Genomic DNA, 19876 nt, shown 5'->3' with positions numbered 1-19876 from the left:
ACCTCATTTCCCAAAACCAAATCCAGGAATGCCTCCTTCCTAGTTGGACCAGGAACATAGTGGTCAAGGAAGATCTCCTGAAAAATCTCTCCGTCCGTCTCTCTGACTCCGTCCTTCTCTCTCTCTCTGACTCCGTCCGTCTCTCTCTCTCTCTGTCTCCGTCCGTCTCTCTCTCTCTCTGTCTCCGTCCGTCTCTCTCTCTCTCTGTCTCCGTCCGTCTCTCTCTCTCTCTGTCTCCATCCGTGGGTCTGATACCAGTGGCGAGCTCGCTGTACAATGTGTCTTTGGGGATCCTGCCAACTTCCATGCGGCTCACATGGCCAAGCCATTTCAAGCGCCGCTGACTCAGTAGTGTGTATAAGCTGGGGATGTTGGCCGCCTCGAGGACTTCTGTGTTGGAGATACGGTCCTGCCACCTGATGCCAAGTATTCTCCGGAGGCAGCGAAGATGGAATGAATTGAGACGTCGCTCTTGGCTGACATATGTTGTCCAGGCCTCGCTGCCATAGAGCAAGGTACTGAGGACACAGGCTTGATACACTCGGACTTTTGTGTTCTGTGTCAGTGCGCCATTTTCCCACACTCTCTTGGCCAGTCTGGACATAGCAGTGGAAGCCTTTCCCATGCGCTTGTTGATTTCTGCATCTAGAGACAGGTTACTGGTGATAGTTGAGCCTAGGTAGGTGAACTCTTGAACCACTTCCAGAGCGTGGTCGCCAATATTGATGGATGGAGCATTTCTGACGTCCTGCCCCATGATGTTCGTTTTCTTGAGGCTGATGGTTAGGCCAAATTCATTGCAGGCAGCCGCAAACCTGTCAATGAGACTCTGCAGGCACTCTTCAGTGTGAGATGTTAAAGCAGCATCGTCAGCAAAGAGAAGTTCCCTGATGAGGACTTTCCGTACTTTGGACTTCGCTCTTAGACGGGCAAGGTTGAACAACCTGCCCCCTGATATTGTGTGGAGGAAAATTCCTTCTTCAGAGGACTTGAATGCATGTGAAAGCAGCAGGGAGAAGAAAATCCCAAAAAGTGTGGGTGTGAGAACACAGCCCTGTTTCACACCACTCAGGATAGGAAAGGGGTCTGATGAGGAGCCACCATGTTGAATTGTGCCTTTCTATTGTCATGGAACGAGGAGGCTGGGCTGCATTGAGGACAGTCTCAGTGACAACATTCTCCCTGGAGTACAGTTCTAGGTAATGCTCAACCCAGCGGTCCATTTGTTTGCGTTGGTCAGTGATTATGTCCCCTGATTTAGATTTGAGGGGGGCGATCTTCTTGATGGTTGGCCCAAGAGCTCTCTTAATGCCATCATACATTCCTCTGATGTTTCCGGTGTCTGAGGCCAGCTGAATATGACTGCATAGGTGTTGCCAGTAGTCATTTGCGCAGCGCCTGGCTGTTCTTTGTGCAGTGCTTCTGGCTGCTTTAAGTGCTAAGGATGTTAACTCGCTGGGGGCTTTCTTGTAGTTCAACAGTGCAATGCGCTTAGCAGCTATGACAGGTTCCAGCTCTTCATTATGAGATTGAAACCAGTCTGCATTTCTCTTCGCACTTTTGCCGTAGGTGGTCAAAGCTGACTCATTGATGGCGTCTCTGATGTGGGCCCACTTGGTCTCAGCATCCCCTGTGGGAGTGATTTGAAGGGCTGTTACAAGTGAATTTAGAAATTTTTGTAACAGTTGTGGGTGAGAAATTCTGCTTGTGTTGATGCACGGGTGGCCCTTCTGCTTGGAATGATGCAACTTCTTTGGTCTGAGTCTAACCTTGCTGCACACCAGGGAGTGGTCAGTGTCGCAGTCCGCACTGTGGAAGCTGCGTGTGATTTGAACACTGTTTAAGGCGGCTCGCCTTGCGACAATGAGGTCTAGCTGGTGCCAACGACGCGATCTTGGGTGCCTCCATGAAACCTGGTGACAGGGTTTAGTGTGAAAGAACGAGTTGGTGATGCAGAGGTTATGATGGGTACACAACTCAAGCAGTCTCTGCCCGTTCTCATTCATCCTTCCAACGCCATAGCGCCCAAGGCAGGAGGGCCATGAGTCATGGTCGGCCCCAACCCTGGCATTCAAGTCCCCCAGCAGGAATAGGTGTTCGGTGTTGGGGATGCTGCTAATGATATGGAATTCCTCGTAGAACTGATCTTTAGCTTCAGGTTGGGATCAGAGTGTTGGAGCATACATGGAATACACCATGGAAAGTATGCTGCCATTGCTGCTGCTGTCTCCAATCAGGTCGACTCTTGCCCCCTCTGATTTATCCACTGCCGATGCTGCTGCCTCCAAAAGAGAAAAGTAGCAAAAGAAAAGGGGAGAGAGAAAGAGGAAATTGATGTGATAGGCTTGAGTCTAGAGCGGCAGCCAAAATATGTACGCAAATGGGCATTTAATTTTTGGAAATGCCTGGCAAAGCAGACACTTTTATGTTCTGCAGAGGTGTACTGTTAGTCATCAGGGAGACATCTATTGTGTCATAATACATCTTTACTGAAGGTTTGCGTTAAATATTTTTCCTCTGTTTTATGCATTGGTACTGGTTCTATATGTAGCACTGTATATACAGCACTATACGTAGGACGCCCTTCAAAACAAAGAAGACATTGTAAGGTCGGTTATCTTTATTTGACTCGGCAATGACTTTAACGAGGTTTTAAATTGATTTTTGTCCTGATAGAACTGTTGCAGCATTACCAAAACATAAACATGGTTTCTGGGAAGAGGTTGCAACATCTGTTGGAACGCGTTCTGCTGAGGAATGCCAGCAAAAATACATATCTGAACATCAACCAAAACTGTCCAAGTTACCTGAAGTGAAGCAGAAGAAGAAAAAATGTTCCAGTAATAAAAACAAACAAGGTTGGAATGAATACACCTTTTTTTAAATACTAGTAAATGCCCATATTGTTCATGAGCAGTTAATGAATATAAAGACTTTCTTTAAATATACCAGATGGTGGCAAGAGTGAGACTTCAGAAATTCACTCCACTGCAGCCATCAACTTACTTGTGACTATATTGTTATGCAGGATTTCTATTCTAAATATTTGCAAACAAAGTTCCAGTGTTATATATTGCCATAAAAACATGACAAAAAATCACAATAAGAAGTTGAACAGAAACAGAAGTTGCACTTATACCAGATATTTACTTTTTTCCTATCCTCCCTCCCCCAAACCACGCATGGATATTCTTTAACGCATGTAACTGATTCATTTTCATTCTTTTTCCTCATCAGTTGCATGTCAGCTAGATTGCCACTAGTGGGCAGTTATCATTGTCATATGATTGTTTATTTTGGAAAAGGTGGAAGCAAAACAGCTGTTTGCCATTAATGAAGCAAATCTATTCGGTTGCATTTATTTAGCACCTTTAATGTAGAAAAACATCCTAAACCATGTTTGAGGTGTAATTAAAAATGAGTACAAACCAAAGAAGGATATAGTCTTTGAATATTTTTAAGGCAGAAGTAGATAGATTCTTGATAAGCAAGGAGGTGGGGGTGAAAGGTTTTCGGGGGTAGGCAGGAATGTGGAGTTGAGGTTACAATCAGATCAGCCATGATCTTGTTGAATGGCGGAGCAGGAGGGGCAAAGTGGCCTACTCCTGCTCCTAATTCGTATATGAGTCGAGGCAACCAAAAGCTTGATCAAGAAGGTAAGCTTTAATGAGGATCTTGGGAAAGTGAGTGGAGGGGTTTAAGGTGGGGATTAGAGTGTTGAGGACTAGGTAGCTAAAAACTCAGCCGCTATAGTAAGGAGAATAGGGGTGAAGGTGCACAACAGGCCAGAGTGAGAAGAGGTAGTGGAGAGAGTGGTTGTAGGGCCAGAGGAGGTTACAGAGGTAGGAATGGGAAAGGCCCTGAAGGAACTCGAGCACAAGACTGGATGTTGTCTGACAGAACAGAGGGATTGGGAGAGGTGATGGAAAGATAGAGCTATTGGAAGCTGATCCATGCCTGCAGATGACGTTGCTAAAGGGCAGCATTTAAATGATGAAAACAAGAAAGCGAAGGGTAGATTCTTGGAGCATTTTGGAGGTAATGGTATGGGGCAGAGATAGAGAAGTGTTCATTAGTGAGTCCCAGCTGTACTTCTCATGCCTTTAGCAATCCCTCTACTGTCTCTGTCCTGTCTGCTTGCCTGGCATCCATTTTTGGATGAACCGGCATTTCCTGCATCTAAATATTGGGAAAACCAAAACCTTTGTCTTCCATCACCAACTCCATTCCCCTCCTTGGTTACTATTTCAGGCTTGAACCAGACCTTTCACAGCCTCTGCATCCCTACTTATGCCTAAGCTGAGCTATTGAGCCCACATGCTCTCCATACAAAAATCACCTACTTCCAACTCTGCTCCTAACTCAATCCATTTGCTGCAGAAACCCTCATGCATGCCTTTGTCACCTACAGACTTAATTATTCCATTGATTTCCTAGTTGGTCTCAAATTCTGCATTGTCTTTCTCACCTGTCACCCATTTTTTGCTGACCTGCATTGGTTCCCAATGCCTGAAATTTAAGATACTTCTCCTCATATTTAAACCTTTCTATGGTCCCACTTCCTCTTGTTGCCTCTTCCAGCCCTACCTCCATCACCAACGCCACCACTATTACGGTTTATTTCTGCTCCTATTTCTTGTAAGTACTACATTTGCCTCATCACAACATTTACAGCCACGTAGGTCCTACCTTCCAGATTACCTCCTAAGCATTGCTTCCTCTCTCTCCTCCATTTTTCGCATGCTATTGGTTACCCTTCCCCTACTCTTTGATCATTTTCCTTGTTTCCTTGCCTCGGTGAAGTATAATGGAACCTTTTTATTACACTGAGCACACTGAAAATTGGTAAGGACGATAAAGATGGGCGGAGCAGTGGCAAATGAAGTTTAATCCTGAGAAGTATGAGGTGATGCACTTTGGGAGGTCTAACAAGGCAATGGAATATACAATGGATGGTAGGATCCTAGGGAGTACAGCGGGTCAGAGGGACCTTGGGGTGCTTGTCCATAGATCACTGAAGGCAGCAGCACAGGTAGATAAGGTGGTTAGGAAGGCATACGGGATACTTGCCTTTATTGGCCGAGGCATAGAGTATAAGAGCCGGGAGGTTATGATGGAGCTGTATAAAACGCTAGTTAGGCCACAGCTGGAGTACCGTGTACAGTTCTGGTCACCACACTATAGGAAGGATATGATTGCAGTGGAGAGGGTGCAGAGGAGATTGATGTTGCCTGGGCTGGAGCATTTCAGTTATGAAGATAGGCTGGGGTTGTTTTCCTTGGAGCGGAGAAGGCTGAGAGGGGAGCTGATTGAGGTATACAAAATTATGAGGGGCATTGATGGGATAGATAGGAAGAAACATTTTCCTTTAGCGGAGAGGTCAATAACTAGGGGGCATAGATTTAAGGTAATGGGCAGGAGGTTTAGAGGGGTTGTGGAAGAATTTTTTCACCCAGAGGGTGGTTGGAATCTGGAACACACTGCCTGAAGGGGTGTTAGAGGCAGGAACAGTCACGACATACAAGAAGTATTTAGATGAGCACTTGAAACACCATAACATACAAGGCTACAGGCCAAGTGCGGGGAAATGGGATTAGTTAGGATGGGTGCTTGATGGCGCAGGCGCGTTCGGCCGAAGGGCCTGTCTGTGCTGTAAAACTCTGACTCCATGACTCTATATAAATGTATGTTTCTGCTGAGTAAGCAATTCCCGATTTATTTTACATTTTTTATAAATTTTGCTTTTATCATTGGGTGTGGGGGAGCAGAGAATGACTGTCTCAGGTTCAAACATTAAACAGATGAGAACTGCTACCAGTATTGCTTGACTGAAAATAAACCAATGCTTCCTGATTGGGATCCTTTTATCTGTGTCACTGTAATATATCCAATCCACTCTGCACCGCAACAAATAAAATTTCACAAGAAGTCCCTTAAATTACTTTTCGAAACTAAAACTTTCCAGAATAAAATAAAACTAGCAAATAGTAATACTTTCCTGTAGAATTATTTCCTGTTTTAATCAAGATGCCTTATGATTGTGAGAAATCAATCCATGTGCTAAAATATTCAGGTTGTAGTGATTAGGCAAGATAACAATAGATTTGCATATATTGGTTTTACAGCACAATTAATTAATACATATTATACTTTATAGAGGGACCTGTGAAAATTGTTGCTCGGACTGGGACACTGAAAAGAAAGCAACAAGTAAGGTCCTTCCTGGAACATTTGCCAAAGGAAGATCACGAAGACCTTTTCAGTGATACAGTATTACAGCATAAAAGAATAAAGGTGAGGGACACTGTAAAATATCATTTTGAATCATTATAAAACCTTCTGGTAATCCAACCAACTTGTTTTTGAGCTAAAATAATTGTCTAATGCTGCCTTTATTGAAAGGAGGTTGGAGTATAAGAGTAAGGAAGACTTTCTGCAATTTTATAGGGTTTTGGTGAGACCACCCCTGGATTACTGTTTACAGTTTTGATCATCTTACTTAAGGAAGGATGTACCTATACTTGCTTTAGAGGGGGTGCAACAAAGGTTCACTAGAATAATTCCTGAGATGAGAAGGTTGTCTTACGAGGAGAGATTGAGTAGAATGGATCTATACTCTCTGAAGTTTACAAGACTGAGAGGTAATCTCATTGAAATGTATAAAATTCTTAAAGGGCTTGAAAAGGTAGATGTTGAGAGGCTGTTTTCCCTGGCTGGAGAGTCTAGAACTAGGAGCCATAGTCTCAAGACAAGGGGTTGGCCATTTAGGGCTGAGATAAGAAATGTCTTCACTCAGAGGATTGTGAATCTTTCAAATTCTCTACCCCAAAATTGTTGAGTATATTGAAGACTCAGCGATAGATTTTCTTTTGGACACTAAGGGAATCAAGATAAATGGGATAGAGTGGGCAAGTGCAGTTGAGGTTGAAGTTCAACTACAATTTTATTGAATGGTGGAGGAAGCTCGAGAGGCAGTATGGCCCACCCCTTTTTTTTTATAAATATTATGAAACCGCATAGTACTTTTTGGTCTTCCATCCTTACCTTTAAAATTTTTTTGTGTTTTTGCTTATTTATGTAGCCAGTAAATTCTCATATAGTTCTTAAGACAGGACAAATTTCGGTCAGTTGGAAGACAGTAGCTCCTAAAATGAAAACATGGGGTCAAGGCTTGAACTCATCATCCAGAGACATGAGTTCAAATTCTACCATGGCAGCTGGAGAATTTAAACTCAATTAATTAAATAAAAACTGGAATAAAAAGCTGATGTCAGTAATGGTAACCATGAAATTACCAAATTATCATTCAAAACCCATCTGGTTCACTAATGTCTTTTAGGGAAGGAAATCTGCTGTCCTTACACAGTCTGGCAATGTGGTTGACTCTAACTGCCCTCTGAAATGGCCTAGCAAGCCATTCTATTCAAGAAGGTGGATCACCATCTTCTCATAGGCAATTAGGGATGGACAATAAACGCTGGTCTTACCAGCAACACTCACACCACGAGATTGAATTTAAAAAATCAACCCAGATCCCATTTTTCTCTTCATTTAACAATGTTGGAGCCATTCTTGATCTCCTTTTTGTCTCATTTCCTCCGAGTATATTTGAGGAAATAACCATGCTTGCAAAAAAACAAGTTTGTCATTATGTCAACAAACCCAGCTGTGAATTGCCAATGTAGATGTATGGACGGATTCCTTGATTCGAGACTCCTGGTGATGTGGACGGTCAAAGAGAATGTTGGTCAGAAATCGTGGGTCTATATACTACCTTAATGGCGCTATATCAATGTATTTTATTGTTGTCATCTACATCTGCCCTTGATTTTTTTTTAAACCAATAAATCAATGAATCGAAAATTAAAGGCTCCAAGTCTGATTTCTCAACTAGCACTCCCTGCAACTTTCACTCCTCACCAGCAATACTTAGTCAGATGACTGTTGTCATCTTCTGTGTAAGTGGGAATAATCTCTACATAAATTTGCAGTCTGTAACTGCATAGATTTCTACAATTGCATGACATTTTGAAATGTGTAGCCCAGTCCATATTCTCCAAGGGGAAAATCATTAATGCTGGTGACGTATGTGACCGTGGGAAAAAATGAGGCCATATGGTCTTCCCTGACGATACGATTTAGGACTTGGATCGACATTCTCCAACTCAAACTCTAAAGCTCTAGTACCTAGAATAAATTGCTACCATGACTACAGGCAGAGTACCATTAGCAAGTCATCTCCACTAAAGATGGCTCAAATGGTACTAATGGGAAGAAGCAGCAATTAAACTCTCCTCTGAGAAACTTTTTAGAAAGATGCATTCAGTTCTGTAGTATTAGCTAGGATATATCTTATGCTTGACATAATCTGCATAGTCTGTACTCTTGAAATCAGGAGCTAGATTATTTATTCATCAGTGGCTGCAGTTAGAACACGCCCATTCATTGCAGCTTTCCAGTGTCATCTGTCACCAACCCAACAATTACTATACGAATATCAAGACTAAATCATATTATTTGAGGAAAAGAGTAAGATAACCCTTTTGTACTTCTGGCTCTAAGTATATCTTATTTTGTTAGAATGGCTGTATATCTTAAAATTTGGGCTTTGTCCCAGAATATCTTGGGCTTCTAGATCTCCTTAATAAAAGCAAAATACTGCAGATGCTGGAAATCGGAAATAAAAACAAAGTGCTGGAATACTCAGCAGATCAGGCAGCATCTGTGGAGAGAGAAGCAGAGTTAATGTTTCAGGTCTGTGACCTTTCATCAGAACTGGCAAAGGTTAGAAAAGAATTGGTTTTTAAGCAAGTGAAGGGGGTGGTGGTGGGGAGATGGTGGGGAAGAGAACAATAGGGGAGGTGTGTGATAGACCAAGAGAGATAAAATAATAATGCTGTCCTGGGACAAAGGCAAAGAGCGTGTTAACACCTGTGGTGAAAGACAATATATTAATCCAGAGAGAGTTAATTGCGGAATAATGAGCCGCTCTGTCTACATGAACAAAATGCAACTTGTCAGAAGTTAAAGACCTGCTCGGGTCTGCAAAAAAAAAAACCCTAGCCGAGCCCAACAGAACCACATCCAACCCGGCCCGAGTCCTTCCATTTTTTTCCCCGCGCCTGACCCAACTCGACCCGAAAATGAGTGAATTTACCTTCCTTTTTCACTTTCTTGCTGATCTGCGCAAGCTTAAAATAACTGTAACAAAACCACCTTTCTAGTCCAAAAATTTAATTAACAGAGAAGCCTGTGATAGAGCATGTCTGACCCGAGCCAAGTCCAAATGCTGGACCCGGAAATGCGACCCGACCCAAACCTGTCACATGTCGTCGGGTTCAGGTTGGGCAGCAGGCCTTTATCAGAAGTGGGATCAAACCCACACCTCGAGAAGAGACTGCGACCTGAACATAATGCCTTAGACCACTCAGCCATCCTGACCCCCACACTATGTTTTGAATCCACCCAGGATTGCAGGTATCTCAAGAAATACAACGTTCCTCGGACTGCTGCTCTCGCCGCATCCTGAGATCCACACTCAGTGCCATGCGCTGCCACATGTACACACTTGACCTCTCTCTCTCCAGAACCACTGCCTCACCTTATCTCAAAGCTGTTCTGCTCCGCAGTTTAATTTCATCCTTCGTCTTATCTGATGCATTAATAAAAAACTTTTTCTCTTCCTTTCTGGTGTTGCGGAACGCAAGCTCCAGCAGCTCATGGGGACCAACACCTCTCCAGATCCTCCTTCCCCTTCACCTCCCATCTGACCCCATCCCTTCTCCTAATCTGACCACTTGTCATGTATTCACAGTACCCTCTGACCTTCCTATCTGACGCTGAATGATCTGTACTTAACAAAGGACTCAGTTTTATCCATTTACGCCCCCACCTCAATGCATTTTGCGTTTGGCACGACGTTGAGCTCTTCTTCCATTGTCTTCACCACCAGGCTCACTTCTTTGACCAGGTGTCCTCCCCCCGACCAGTGGACCTTTTCATCCACCTCCAGTATTCTCCCTCCACCTGGACCCCTCCCTCTGGCCTGTTACCCGCTCTTGATCTTTTCATTGAGAGTTTCCCTTGCTCACTCTGACCAATCTCTCTATGAACTTAAAAGCAAAATACTGCGGATGCTGGAAATCTGAAATAAAAACAAGAAATGCTGGAACAGCTCAGCAGGTCTGGCAGCATCTGTGGAAAGAGAAGCAGAGTTAACGTTTCGGGTCAGTGACCCTTCTTATGAACTTGCTGCTCTCCGTTCTCTCAGGTCTAACCCCAACATTGTGATCAAACTTGCTCACAAGGGTGGTGCTGTTGTTGTCTGGTGTACCAACCTCTACCTTGCAGACACTGAACGCCAACTCTCAGACACTTCTTACTACCTCCCCCTGGACCGTGACCCCACCACCGAATATCAAGTCACTGTCACTGACTTCATCTCCCCCGGAGATCTTCCCTCTACAGCTTCCAACTTCATAGTCCCACAACCCCGGACAGTCCACTTCTACCTCCTTCCCTAAATCCACGAACAGGACTGTCCTGGTAGACATGTCATTTCAGCCTGTTCGTGCTCCACTGAACTTATTTCTTCCTATCGTAACTCTATCTTTTCTCCCCGGTCCAGTCTCTTCCCACCTACATCTGTGACCCTATGGAAGCCCTACGACATTTTGACAATTTCCAGTTTCCTGGCCCTAACTGCCGCCTCTTCACTATGGACGTCCAATCTCTTTACACTTCCATCCCCCCCAGGAGGATGTCAGGGCTCTCCGCTTCTTCCTTGAACAGAGGCCCAACCAGTCCCCATCCACCACCACCCTCCTCTGCCTGGGTGAACTTACACTAACATTGAACAACTTCTCCTTCAACTCCACTCACTTCTTTCAAATAAAGGGTGTTGCTATGGGTACCTGTAAGGGTCCTAGTTATGCCTGTCTTTTGCTGGGACCTTGTTCACGTAGGAAACTTTTCTCTCTCTGAGTTTCACATGTTTTCATAAGATTCAATTCATGGGAAGGAGATGGAAGCAGTCAGACAGGAGAGGCTGTAATTCTTGCTTCAGTTCCAGGAGAGATCTTTACTCCATGAGCACACGGCTTTGTCTGTTCAAAATCCTTTGTTAGAAGTTCAAATTCAAAAAAAACGCCAGCCAGCTAGTCATGTGACTAACACTGGTTTGACCACTTCTTCTGTGTATTGGGGAAGCGATGACTGGGTCCCTTTTGTTCCGACACTGCCAGTTAGCATACAAAAATGTCTTTCCAGTCGGGCTTGCAATTTTAAGTTTTGATGTTCATGTGGCGAAATAACGTGTGCCTCAGTCTTGGTAGGTTTGGGGGCTTGCCTGACACTGTATACAACTCCAGAAGCAGATTTATAGCAATAATTCAGGTGTCTTTTGGTGCTATTAAAATGTAACACTGAGCACTTGTCTCTTCTAAGACCTCCTGCTGTTATTTAATGAACCAATTTTACCAGCTTAGTGGGAAAAAACTAAATTCTCCACATTATATTAAGTAATATATATTGGCTTAAATGTCAAAATAAAAATGACTAAGAAGTCGAGAACTTTAAAATCACTAGAAGATGGCACTCATTATAGATGCAAATTATTGAATGTGAAGTTAGTTATACTGTGCAAATAATAAATCTTTAATGCTGATTGTTTCAGAATTGCAAGTTTTGATTTTCAACATTTCCTTTTTCTTTTCATAACTATATTGCAGCTTCCCAACTTTCCAAGTAGCCAAGACGAGGATGATGACTTCATTCTTCAGACAAATCCAACTACTCCATCTTCAGTAATTTTTCCTTTAGCAAAAACACCACAGTGGAACCACATCAGTCCTCGAATGTTGGGACCCACTGATAGGTAACCAACCCAACAGAAATAAATTTTACTGCTGCCAGGAGATTTTATAATCTTGTAATGGAAGAAATACTGGATCCTGAAATACAATTGGATTTTGAGAGTACTTAGTCATTTTCTGATGTTTGCCTTCCTATATATTATATACGTATCATATATATAATGTAAAATATATACATGTGCACACATATAAGCACACAATTTCGAATCGTAAAGATTGTTATTGCAGGTGCATGTTTAACATTTTTTTAAATGCTACCAACAACCATTCTTTTGCTCCCCCACTTTGGTTTGCCTCAGATATGCAATATTTCTAAGTTCATGTGATCTATTCTTAGACTTTGCAGTGATACTTTTATAAACACAAGATCAAGAATATATATATTTGTATGACTGGGGAAGCAATTATAGTTCGATTTTGAGGTTAATCCATTCAGCAGCTTCAGCTGATGCAGTGTGAATGGTTGTGATGCCACCAAGAATTTGTCATGGAGAATAAGTGCAAAAATTCAAATTCTAAAGATTCATGCTCAAGTATTTTGATATACCAACCTGAAACATTACCGAGTTGTCTTCATGTGTACACCTTTTAAAAGTATTTTGTTTGTACAACATATTGGAATAACCTTTATTTATTATCTTTTATAGTGCTAATAATGACAAATATGTTTTTCAACTTCAAAAAAAATGCAAGATGAAGAATTGGTCCAAAGTCAATAAAAAATCGGTAGGCAACAAGTAATTATAAGTTGTTCATTTAAATGATTACAAAACTTAGTATCTAAGTAAATAAAGGCCTAATGATTCTTATTTCAGAAACCGTCATTTTTTATGACACCGTCAAGATCAAAATCGTCATGTTTCGTAGAAGGTAAGAGCACTGCACTTTCAGCTAGCAATTTCTTAATTTCAGTTTTATCCCACATGTGAGTTATTAAATGGATAAAATGTGAAAGGGCAGCTTTGTCTTGTATACTTTTCAACCAGAGCCCAAATGACTTCCTGTTATTGCACTTACAAGACCATTGGTATTAGTCACAAGTACATGGTATAAGTTGGAAACTTATGGGACATTTGTTTTTAAAAAAATGTTTTTGCTGGTTTTGTTTTTTGCATTTTTGAATTGTTGTCATGATTTTGCCAGCTTCTAAGTTCTGCATGTGTTGCAGAAGTCTTCCTGCCCCTCCATGTTTTCTGACTGGTGAAGTTTGCTTAGAATTCAGGAAATGGCAAAGGAAAGCAATCTAAGAACATAAGAAATAGGAATAGAGTAGACCATTGGCCTGTCGAGCCTGCTTCACCATTCAGTATGATCATGGCTGATCTGGGCTTCAACTCCAGTTTCCCACCTGCTCCCCATATCCCTTGATTCCCTGAGAGACCTCTGTCTATCTCAGCCTTAAATATATTCAGTGATGATGAAAGGTCACAGACCTGAAACATTAACTCTTTCTCTCTCCACATATGCTGCCAGACCTGCAGTTAATTAATTTCAAATGATACAATGCCAATTGAACAGAATTGAAATAAATGAAGCAGGGAGCAGTTTGTTGCTCAGGCAATGCTTTCAGAATTCATACAAGCCATTAAAGCGAATAGTTACGATTTTTGGCGATGCTGCTTTAACTGTCTTGTCTTTGATTTAAATTTGATTGGGATTGTCACATGTCAGTGAATCTTTTGATATGTATGATCTTGAATTTCAGATGTCTTCACCCTGTATAGTGTATGTGTTTTTTCAATGTTTTGGAAGAAATATGAAGGATTATGTTTGATAGCATGATGAGGCCTATTGAAATATTCTCAAATAGGAACTTGCTGCCTCAGATTGACATCCTATCAGGTGGCCTTAATATCCAAGATCAGACCCAGAATGTATTCAGCACTGCAGACCACTATTTTCTGTCCAACTACCTAAACAATTTCTGTTGGCTTACAGGCCTTAATTAGATAAAGATATATTAAAACATTGGCCAAAAAGTAGAAATGTTTCAGTAGATTACAAGCCTATCTCTACCAACATGAAAAGACGACATTAGCAGTTTAGCAGCAATACATGTGCCAACTTACAGTTCTACACATTTAATTCTGTGCTGACTGCAATAGCTTTTGAATCTATGACTATATTTTTCAGGTCCACAGAAATCTAATATAGGAAAGCTGTTCAAAAATGGAAAAAACCCTCAATCAGATGATGACAAAGAGGATGAAGATTACTACTTTTCAGACACTGAATAGATTTTAATTTATAATAAAGTTAAAATTCCTGAAGTTGGAGTACCTAAGTTGTGTCTATAAAGACTTTGTAATCTTGTTAAATTTGGATGCTGGAATCAAGTTTGTAGTCCAGTTAAATATTTCAAAAGTTCAAGTTGCTCTTGTTAATAGTTTTTAAATGCAATGAAAATGTATATAAATGTATAAAAATGCATACAGCAAGTTTTTAAGTGTTTTGTAATGAGTTTAAATTATAAATGAAATGATATTGACTCCAATTTAAACTTAATTCCTCAGCCTGTGCTTAGTTTGTGACTTATCCATAGTGATGGTTTTTAGTATGAGTGCCTGAGTATTCTATAAATATGCTAAACATATACTGGGATTCTTCATGCTGAATTAGAAGATGGAGGCATCTGAACATTATGCGTCATGTGATGTGCTGATGCTGCAGTTTCACAGCTTAACCTATTTTATTTACATCTAAAAGGAGCAGCCTGTTTTGGGCAGGATTGTTAATAAAACAATTCTATCACTAACAGCCTTAGGATATATTCATATGTTATTATTTCTTGACTGAAGGGGAAAATTACACAAGCCAGACCATGCACTCCTGATCTTTACACAGTGACTCTTCATAAGAGTATGCAGCTTGTGGAGAAAGTATGTGATGTGTAGATGTTAGTGGAAGATACAGTCAGACTCTGATGTAATGCTCGTTGTGGAATAAATAGTCTGCCAACACACTGCTCCACTCCCACTGGCCATACCGTTGTTTTTCTTTATTAAGAATTAAGAGCAGAGAAGCATGCTGTAGAAACAGCTTGCATTTCTTCTATCTGCAGCTTGAACCCATTTCCCAGGAAAGCAACAATTGTCATTATAAACTAATGCAGCTAGTTGAGGGTGCAGTAACCTTTTAAAAAGTCTTTTTCTGTATTCATTCCTCATGTGAGAGAAATCTGAGTCACAAATTTTAAATTAAAAAGTTTTCATTTGCTTAATATTTTATCTATTGACCTTTTATACATGATCTGATAAACTAAGAACTTAAAGAAGGAAGTTAACTGAGACCAATCATTGCTAATGAACATATAACCTTCACTATTATCTGCAACTTAAATTGAAACAATTGGTGAGGTAATTATTGAAATGATTTGCTGTTTGAATGCATTTTTTAAAAGCTGCTGTAAGTTGCACTCTGAATAGCATGTATAACACATTATCTGTGTGTGCATAGTAGGGTATTAAAATGGCAATGTGTATTAAAGCCCTAAACATACAGCTGTACAGTGGGAGGATGTGAAATAAGCACTTGATCCTCCACACACCAAGTTTATTTCATGTTATTGTCATGAGGGCACCAAACAAATGCTAAATGATTTGCCAACGATGATCAGTTTCTGATTGGAATTAAAGGATGATTGACCCTCTTTGCCAAAAATGCAGTGTAGCCCAGATAGATGTAGTAAAGGAAAGGGGATAGGTGAGAGTTTTTTTTAAACCGTATGAATGAAGAATATAACGTTCTTAAGACTAGCTGCAAATAGATCTTCTGGCTATGCTGATTTACCCCCAATTGTCAATTCCAATAATCCAAATTCACACTAAACAGTTAAAATTAGTTTTCCTGTCTTATATTTAGGTTTCACTATTTAACAGATCAACAGAGGGCTAGGCAAAGGAGCCAATGATTGAATAATCATACCTGGACATGGTTCAGAACTTGATTTTTTAAATACTTGTTTTAAGTTTATTTAGTTTCATGTAGTATACAATTAAGATGGAGGCTACACTTTGCTGAGTACAATTGAATGAAATCCCTCATTTGCATGCACCAAGGTAAGGTTCCTACCCATAAATTAGCTGAAAATTCTCTTCTGCTAGCAGCTTTTTTAAATGTTAATTGATGGACATGTAATCCACGTGCAAAGAAGACTGGACTGAGGTAAATATGCAGAAGAAGCACCAACTGTTGCAGGTCCTATTCCAATGTCACAAGATGTGAAAACCTAACATTTCATTTGCTTAGTGACTACAGAAGAAAATGACTTTGTTCCATAAATGACGGTTCCAACTGCTAGTTTTTAGGTTTGACAAGCCACCAAGGCTACTTGGGGTACTTATAAGATATATATTCTATGTGTATCATCTCATCCTGAAAAACTTGGTTCACCTTGGAAAAAGATTCTTCTGATTGTTCAAAAGGAAGTCTTACATTTCAAGAGCCTGTTTAAAAAGTCCACTTTCTGTAAAGGGTCTATTAACCTTGGCAGATGGATTCCAGTTTTATTCTTATAAATACTGTGCTTTTGATAATTTCTTGTATATTTCTGTAAATAAATAGAGCAATAGTATGGTCTATTTAATGTGATGTAGTGCTGTGATTTTTTTTTATGAAGATGATGAGACATGGTGCAAAGCTTGTCTGTTCTCTAGTATGTGATTAACCTAGGCCAAGTTTAATTTTTAGAGCTGAGCGGCGAATAAAGATTCAGGATACAGTCCATAAGCTTGGTCTGCTTATGGAAGTTGTCAATTATTCTATAGCATTCCTCCATGCAAAGAGGTATGGAGTGCATTACAGGTGGACAAGAGGACAAAATGGCTTGGAGTGTAAAGGCATAGTTGAAAAGAAAAGCCTAAATTGGCTCTTAATAGGAGGATAGGTATTTAGAGGGATTCTCATTGGGCAAGGATTCCATGATAAAAGGAGTGGCCATCAATGAGGTAACTACGTGTCAGCTGCTATTGAAGGAGTAGCGAATGAATCTGGGGTTGCAAGGCTGTAAGTCAGGGGTGTCCAACCTTTTAGCGTAGGGGGGGACCACATTACAATTTTTGTCTTGCATAGGGGGCCGGTGAGAGAAATATGGAAAGATAAAGGCATTAAAAATTTATCTTGCTATCAAAAGAACAAATGTACATTTTTGTGAAGTTTTAAATGAGAAGACTAATTTATCGACTTACTTTCCTGTCACTGTTGGACACTGATTTATTGAGATATCTGACATTTTATTTGCTTGCACAAGTAGTCAATGCCAGCCCGCACACTTGTATTCCAGATAGATGTCCATCTATCAGGACTGATCTTGATCACTGACTCTCTCCTGTGTTTTCATCCCCCTCCCTCCCCCCTCTCTGTTATAGGATCATAGGAAATAAGGGTAGAAATAGGCCATTTGGCACCTCGAGCCTGCTGCGCCATTTAAACATCATGGCTGATCATCTAATTCTACGCCGTTTTTTCCCCATATCCCTTGATGTTACTATTCAGAAATCTATCGATTTCTGTCTGGAACATGCTCAATGATTGAGCTTCCACAGCCTTCTGGAGTAGACAATCCACAATTCACCACAAAATGGCTTGGAGTGTAAAAGCATAGTTGAAAAGAAAAGCCAAAATTGGCTCTTATTGGAAGGGTAGGTATTTATTCCCCCCCCCCCCCTTCTGTGTTTCTTCCCTCCCCCTCTCACTCATTGTTTCGTTTCCTCCCCCTGCTCTCTCTTCCCCTTTTATCTTGCTCTCTTTCCCCCCCCCCCTTCTCTCGCTCTTCTCCCGCTCTTCCCCCCCCTTCTCTCGCTCTTCCCCCCCCTTCTCTCGCTCTTCCCCCCCCCTCCTTCTCTCGCTCCCCCCTCTCTCGTTCTCCCCCCCTCCTCTCGTTCTCCCCCCCCCTCCTCTCGTTCTCCCCCCTCCTCTCGTTCTCCCCCCCTCCTCTCGTTCTCCCCCCCCTCCTCTCGTTCTCCCCCCCCTCCTCTCGTTCTCCCCCCCTCCTCTCGTTCTCCCCCCCTCCTCTCGTCTCGTTCCCCCCCCCCTCCTCTCGTCTCCCCCCCTCTCTCGTTCTCCCCCCCTCCTCTCGTTCTCCCCCCTCTCTCGCTCTTCCCCCCCCCTCCTCCTCTCGCTCTTCCCCCCCCCTCCTCCTCCTCTCGCTCTTCCCCCCCCTCCTCCTCTCGCTCTTCCCCCCCCTCCTTCTCTCGCTCTTCCCCCCCTCCTCTCGCTCTTCCCCCCCCTCCTTCTCTTGCTCTTCCCCCCCCTCCTTCTCTCGCTCTTCCCCCCCTCCTTCTCTCGCTCTTCCCCCCCCTCCTTCTCTCGCTCTTCCCCCCTCCTTCTCTCGCTCTTTCCCCCCCCTTCCTTCTCCTCGCTCTTCCCCCCCCCTTCTCTCGCTCTTCCCCCCCCCTTCTCTCGCTCTTCCCCCCCCCTTCCTTCTCTCGCTCTTCCCCCCCTTCTCTCGCTCTTCCCCCCTTCTCTCGCTCTTCCCCCCCCTTCTCTCGCTCTTCCCCCCTCCTCTCGCTCCCCCCCCCTCCTCTCGCTCTTCCCCCCCCTCCTCTCGCTCTTCCCCCCCCTCCTCTCGCTCTTCCCCCCCCTCCTCTCGCTCTTCCCCCCCTCCTCTCGCTCTTCCCCCCCTCCTCTCGCTCTTCCCCCCCCTCCCTCTCGCTCTTCCCCCCCTCTCTCGCTCTTCCCCCCCTCCTCTCGCTCTCCCCTCCTCTCGCTCTTCCCCCCTCTCTCGCTCTTCCCCCCTCCTCTCGCATCTTCCCCCCCTCCTCTCGCTTCCCCCCCCCCCCTCCTCGCCTCTTCCCCCCCCCCCCTTCTCTCGCTCTTCCCCCTCCTTCTCTCGCTCTTCCCCCCCCCTCCTTCTCTCGCTCTTCCCCCCCCTCCTTCTCTCGCTCTCCCCCCCCTCCTTCTCTCGCTCTTCCCCCCCCCTTCTCTCGCTCTTCCCCCTCCTCTCGCTCTTCCCCCTCCTTCTCTCTCTCTTCCCCCCCCCCTCCTTCTCTCTCTCTTCCCCCCCCCCTCCTTCTCTCGCTCTTCCCCCCCTCCTTCTCTCGCTCTTCCCCCCCTCCTTCTCTCGCTTCTCTCTCTCTTCCCCCCCCTCCTTCTCTCTCTCTTCCCCCCCCTCCTTCTCTCGCTCTTCCCCCCCCTTCTCTCGCTCTTCCCCCCCCTCTCTCTCGCTCTTCCCCCCCCCCTTCTCTCGCTCTTCCCCCCCCCTTCTCTCTGCTCTTCCCCCCCCCTTCTCTCGCTCTTCCCCCCCCCCCTCCTCTCGCTCTTCCCCCCCCCCCTCCTCTCGCTCTTCCCCCCCCCTCTCTCGCTCTTCCCCCCCCCTCCTCTCGCTCTTCCCCCCCCTCCTCTCGCTCTTCCCCCCCTCTCTCGCTCTTCCCCCCCCCTCCTCTCGCTCTTCCCCCCCCCTCCTCTCGCTCTTCCCCCCCCCTCCTCTCGCTCTTCCACCCCCCTCCTCTCGCTCTTCCACCCCCCTCCTCTCGCTCTTCCACCCCCCTCCTCTCGCTCTTCCCCCCTCCTCTCGCTCTTCCCCCCCTCCTCGCTCTTCCCCCCCCCCCTCCTCTCGCTCTTCCCCCCCTCCTCTCTCTCTTCCCCCCCTCCTTCTCTCGCTCTTCCCCCCCTCCTTCTCTCGCTCTTCCCCCCCTCCTTCTCTCGCTCTTCCCCCCCTCCTTCTCTCGCTCTTCCCCCCCTCCTTCTCTCGCTCTTCCCCCCCTCCTTCTCTCGCTCTTCCCCCTCCTCCATTCTCTCGCTCTTCCCCCTCCTTCTCTCGCTCTCCCCCTCCCCCCCTTCTCTCGCTCTTCCCCCCTCCCCCCCCTTCTCTCGCTCTTCCCCCCTCCCCCCCCCTTCTCTCGCTCTTCCCCCCTCCCCCCCCCCTTCTCTCGCTCTTCCCCCTCTCTCGTTCTCTCTCTCCCCCTCCTCTCTGTGACTTTTTAATATTTGTCTGTTCCGAAGAGGGTCACTGACCCGAAACGTTAACCTCAATCCTCTTTCCACTGATGCTGCCAGACCTATTA

The 19876-nt window shown here is 44.0% G+C and overlaps 2 protein-coding genes across 7 annotated transcripts in view; both read left to right on the top strand.

Annotated features, from left to right (window-relative positions):
• mis18bp1 (MIS18 binding protein 1) overlaps positions 1 to 16432 on the top strand; it is a 106439-nt gene extending 90007 nt beyond the window's left edge. For all 6 annotated transcript variants that reach the window (XM_068038877.1, XM_068038871.1, XM_068038872.1 and 3 more), the window contains 6 exons: positions 2677 to 2858; positions 6158 to 6294; positions 11730 to 11875; positions 12521 to 12599; positions 12689 to 12743; positions 14007 to 16432. In XM_068038877.1, coding sequence (XP_067894978.1) covers positions 2677 to 2858; positions 6158 to 6294; positions 11730 to 11875; positions 12521 to 12599; positions 12689 to 12743; positions 14007 to 14110 — 703 coding nt within the window. In that variant the 3' untranslated portion in view covers positions 14111 to 16432. The remainder of the gene's footprint in view (positions 1 to 2676; positions 2859 to 6157; positions 6295 to 11729; positions 11876 to 12520; positions 12600 to 12688; positions 12744 to 14006) is intronic.
• The window catches only part of LOC137373693 (alpha-1-antiproteinase-like), a 269343-nt gene that overhangs the window by 13839 nt on the left and 235628 nt on the right, over positions 1 to 19876 (top strand). The window lies entirely within an intron of this gene.

This window comes from Heterodontus francisci, chromosome 9 (assembly GCF_036365525.1).
Source record: "Heterodontus francisci isolate sHetFra1 chromosome 9, sHetFra1.hap1, whole genome shotgun sequence".
Classification (NCBI taxonomy): domain Eukaryota; kingdom Metazoa; phylum Chordata; class Chondrichthyes; order Heterodontiformes; family Heterodontidae; genus Heterodontus; species Heterodontus francisci.
This window is presented reverse-complemented; position numbering and strand designations above follow the sequence as displayed.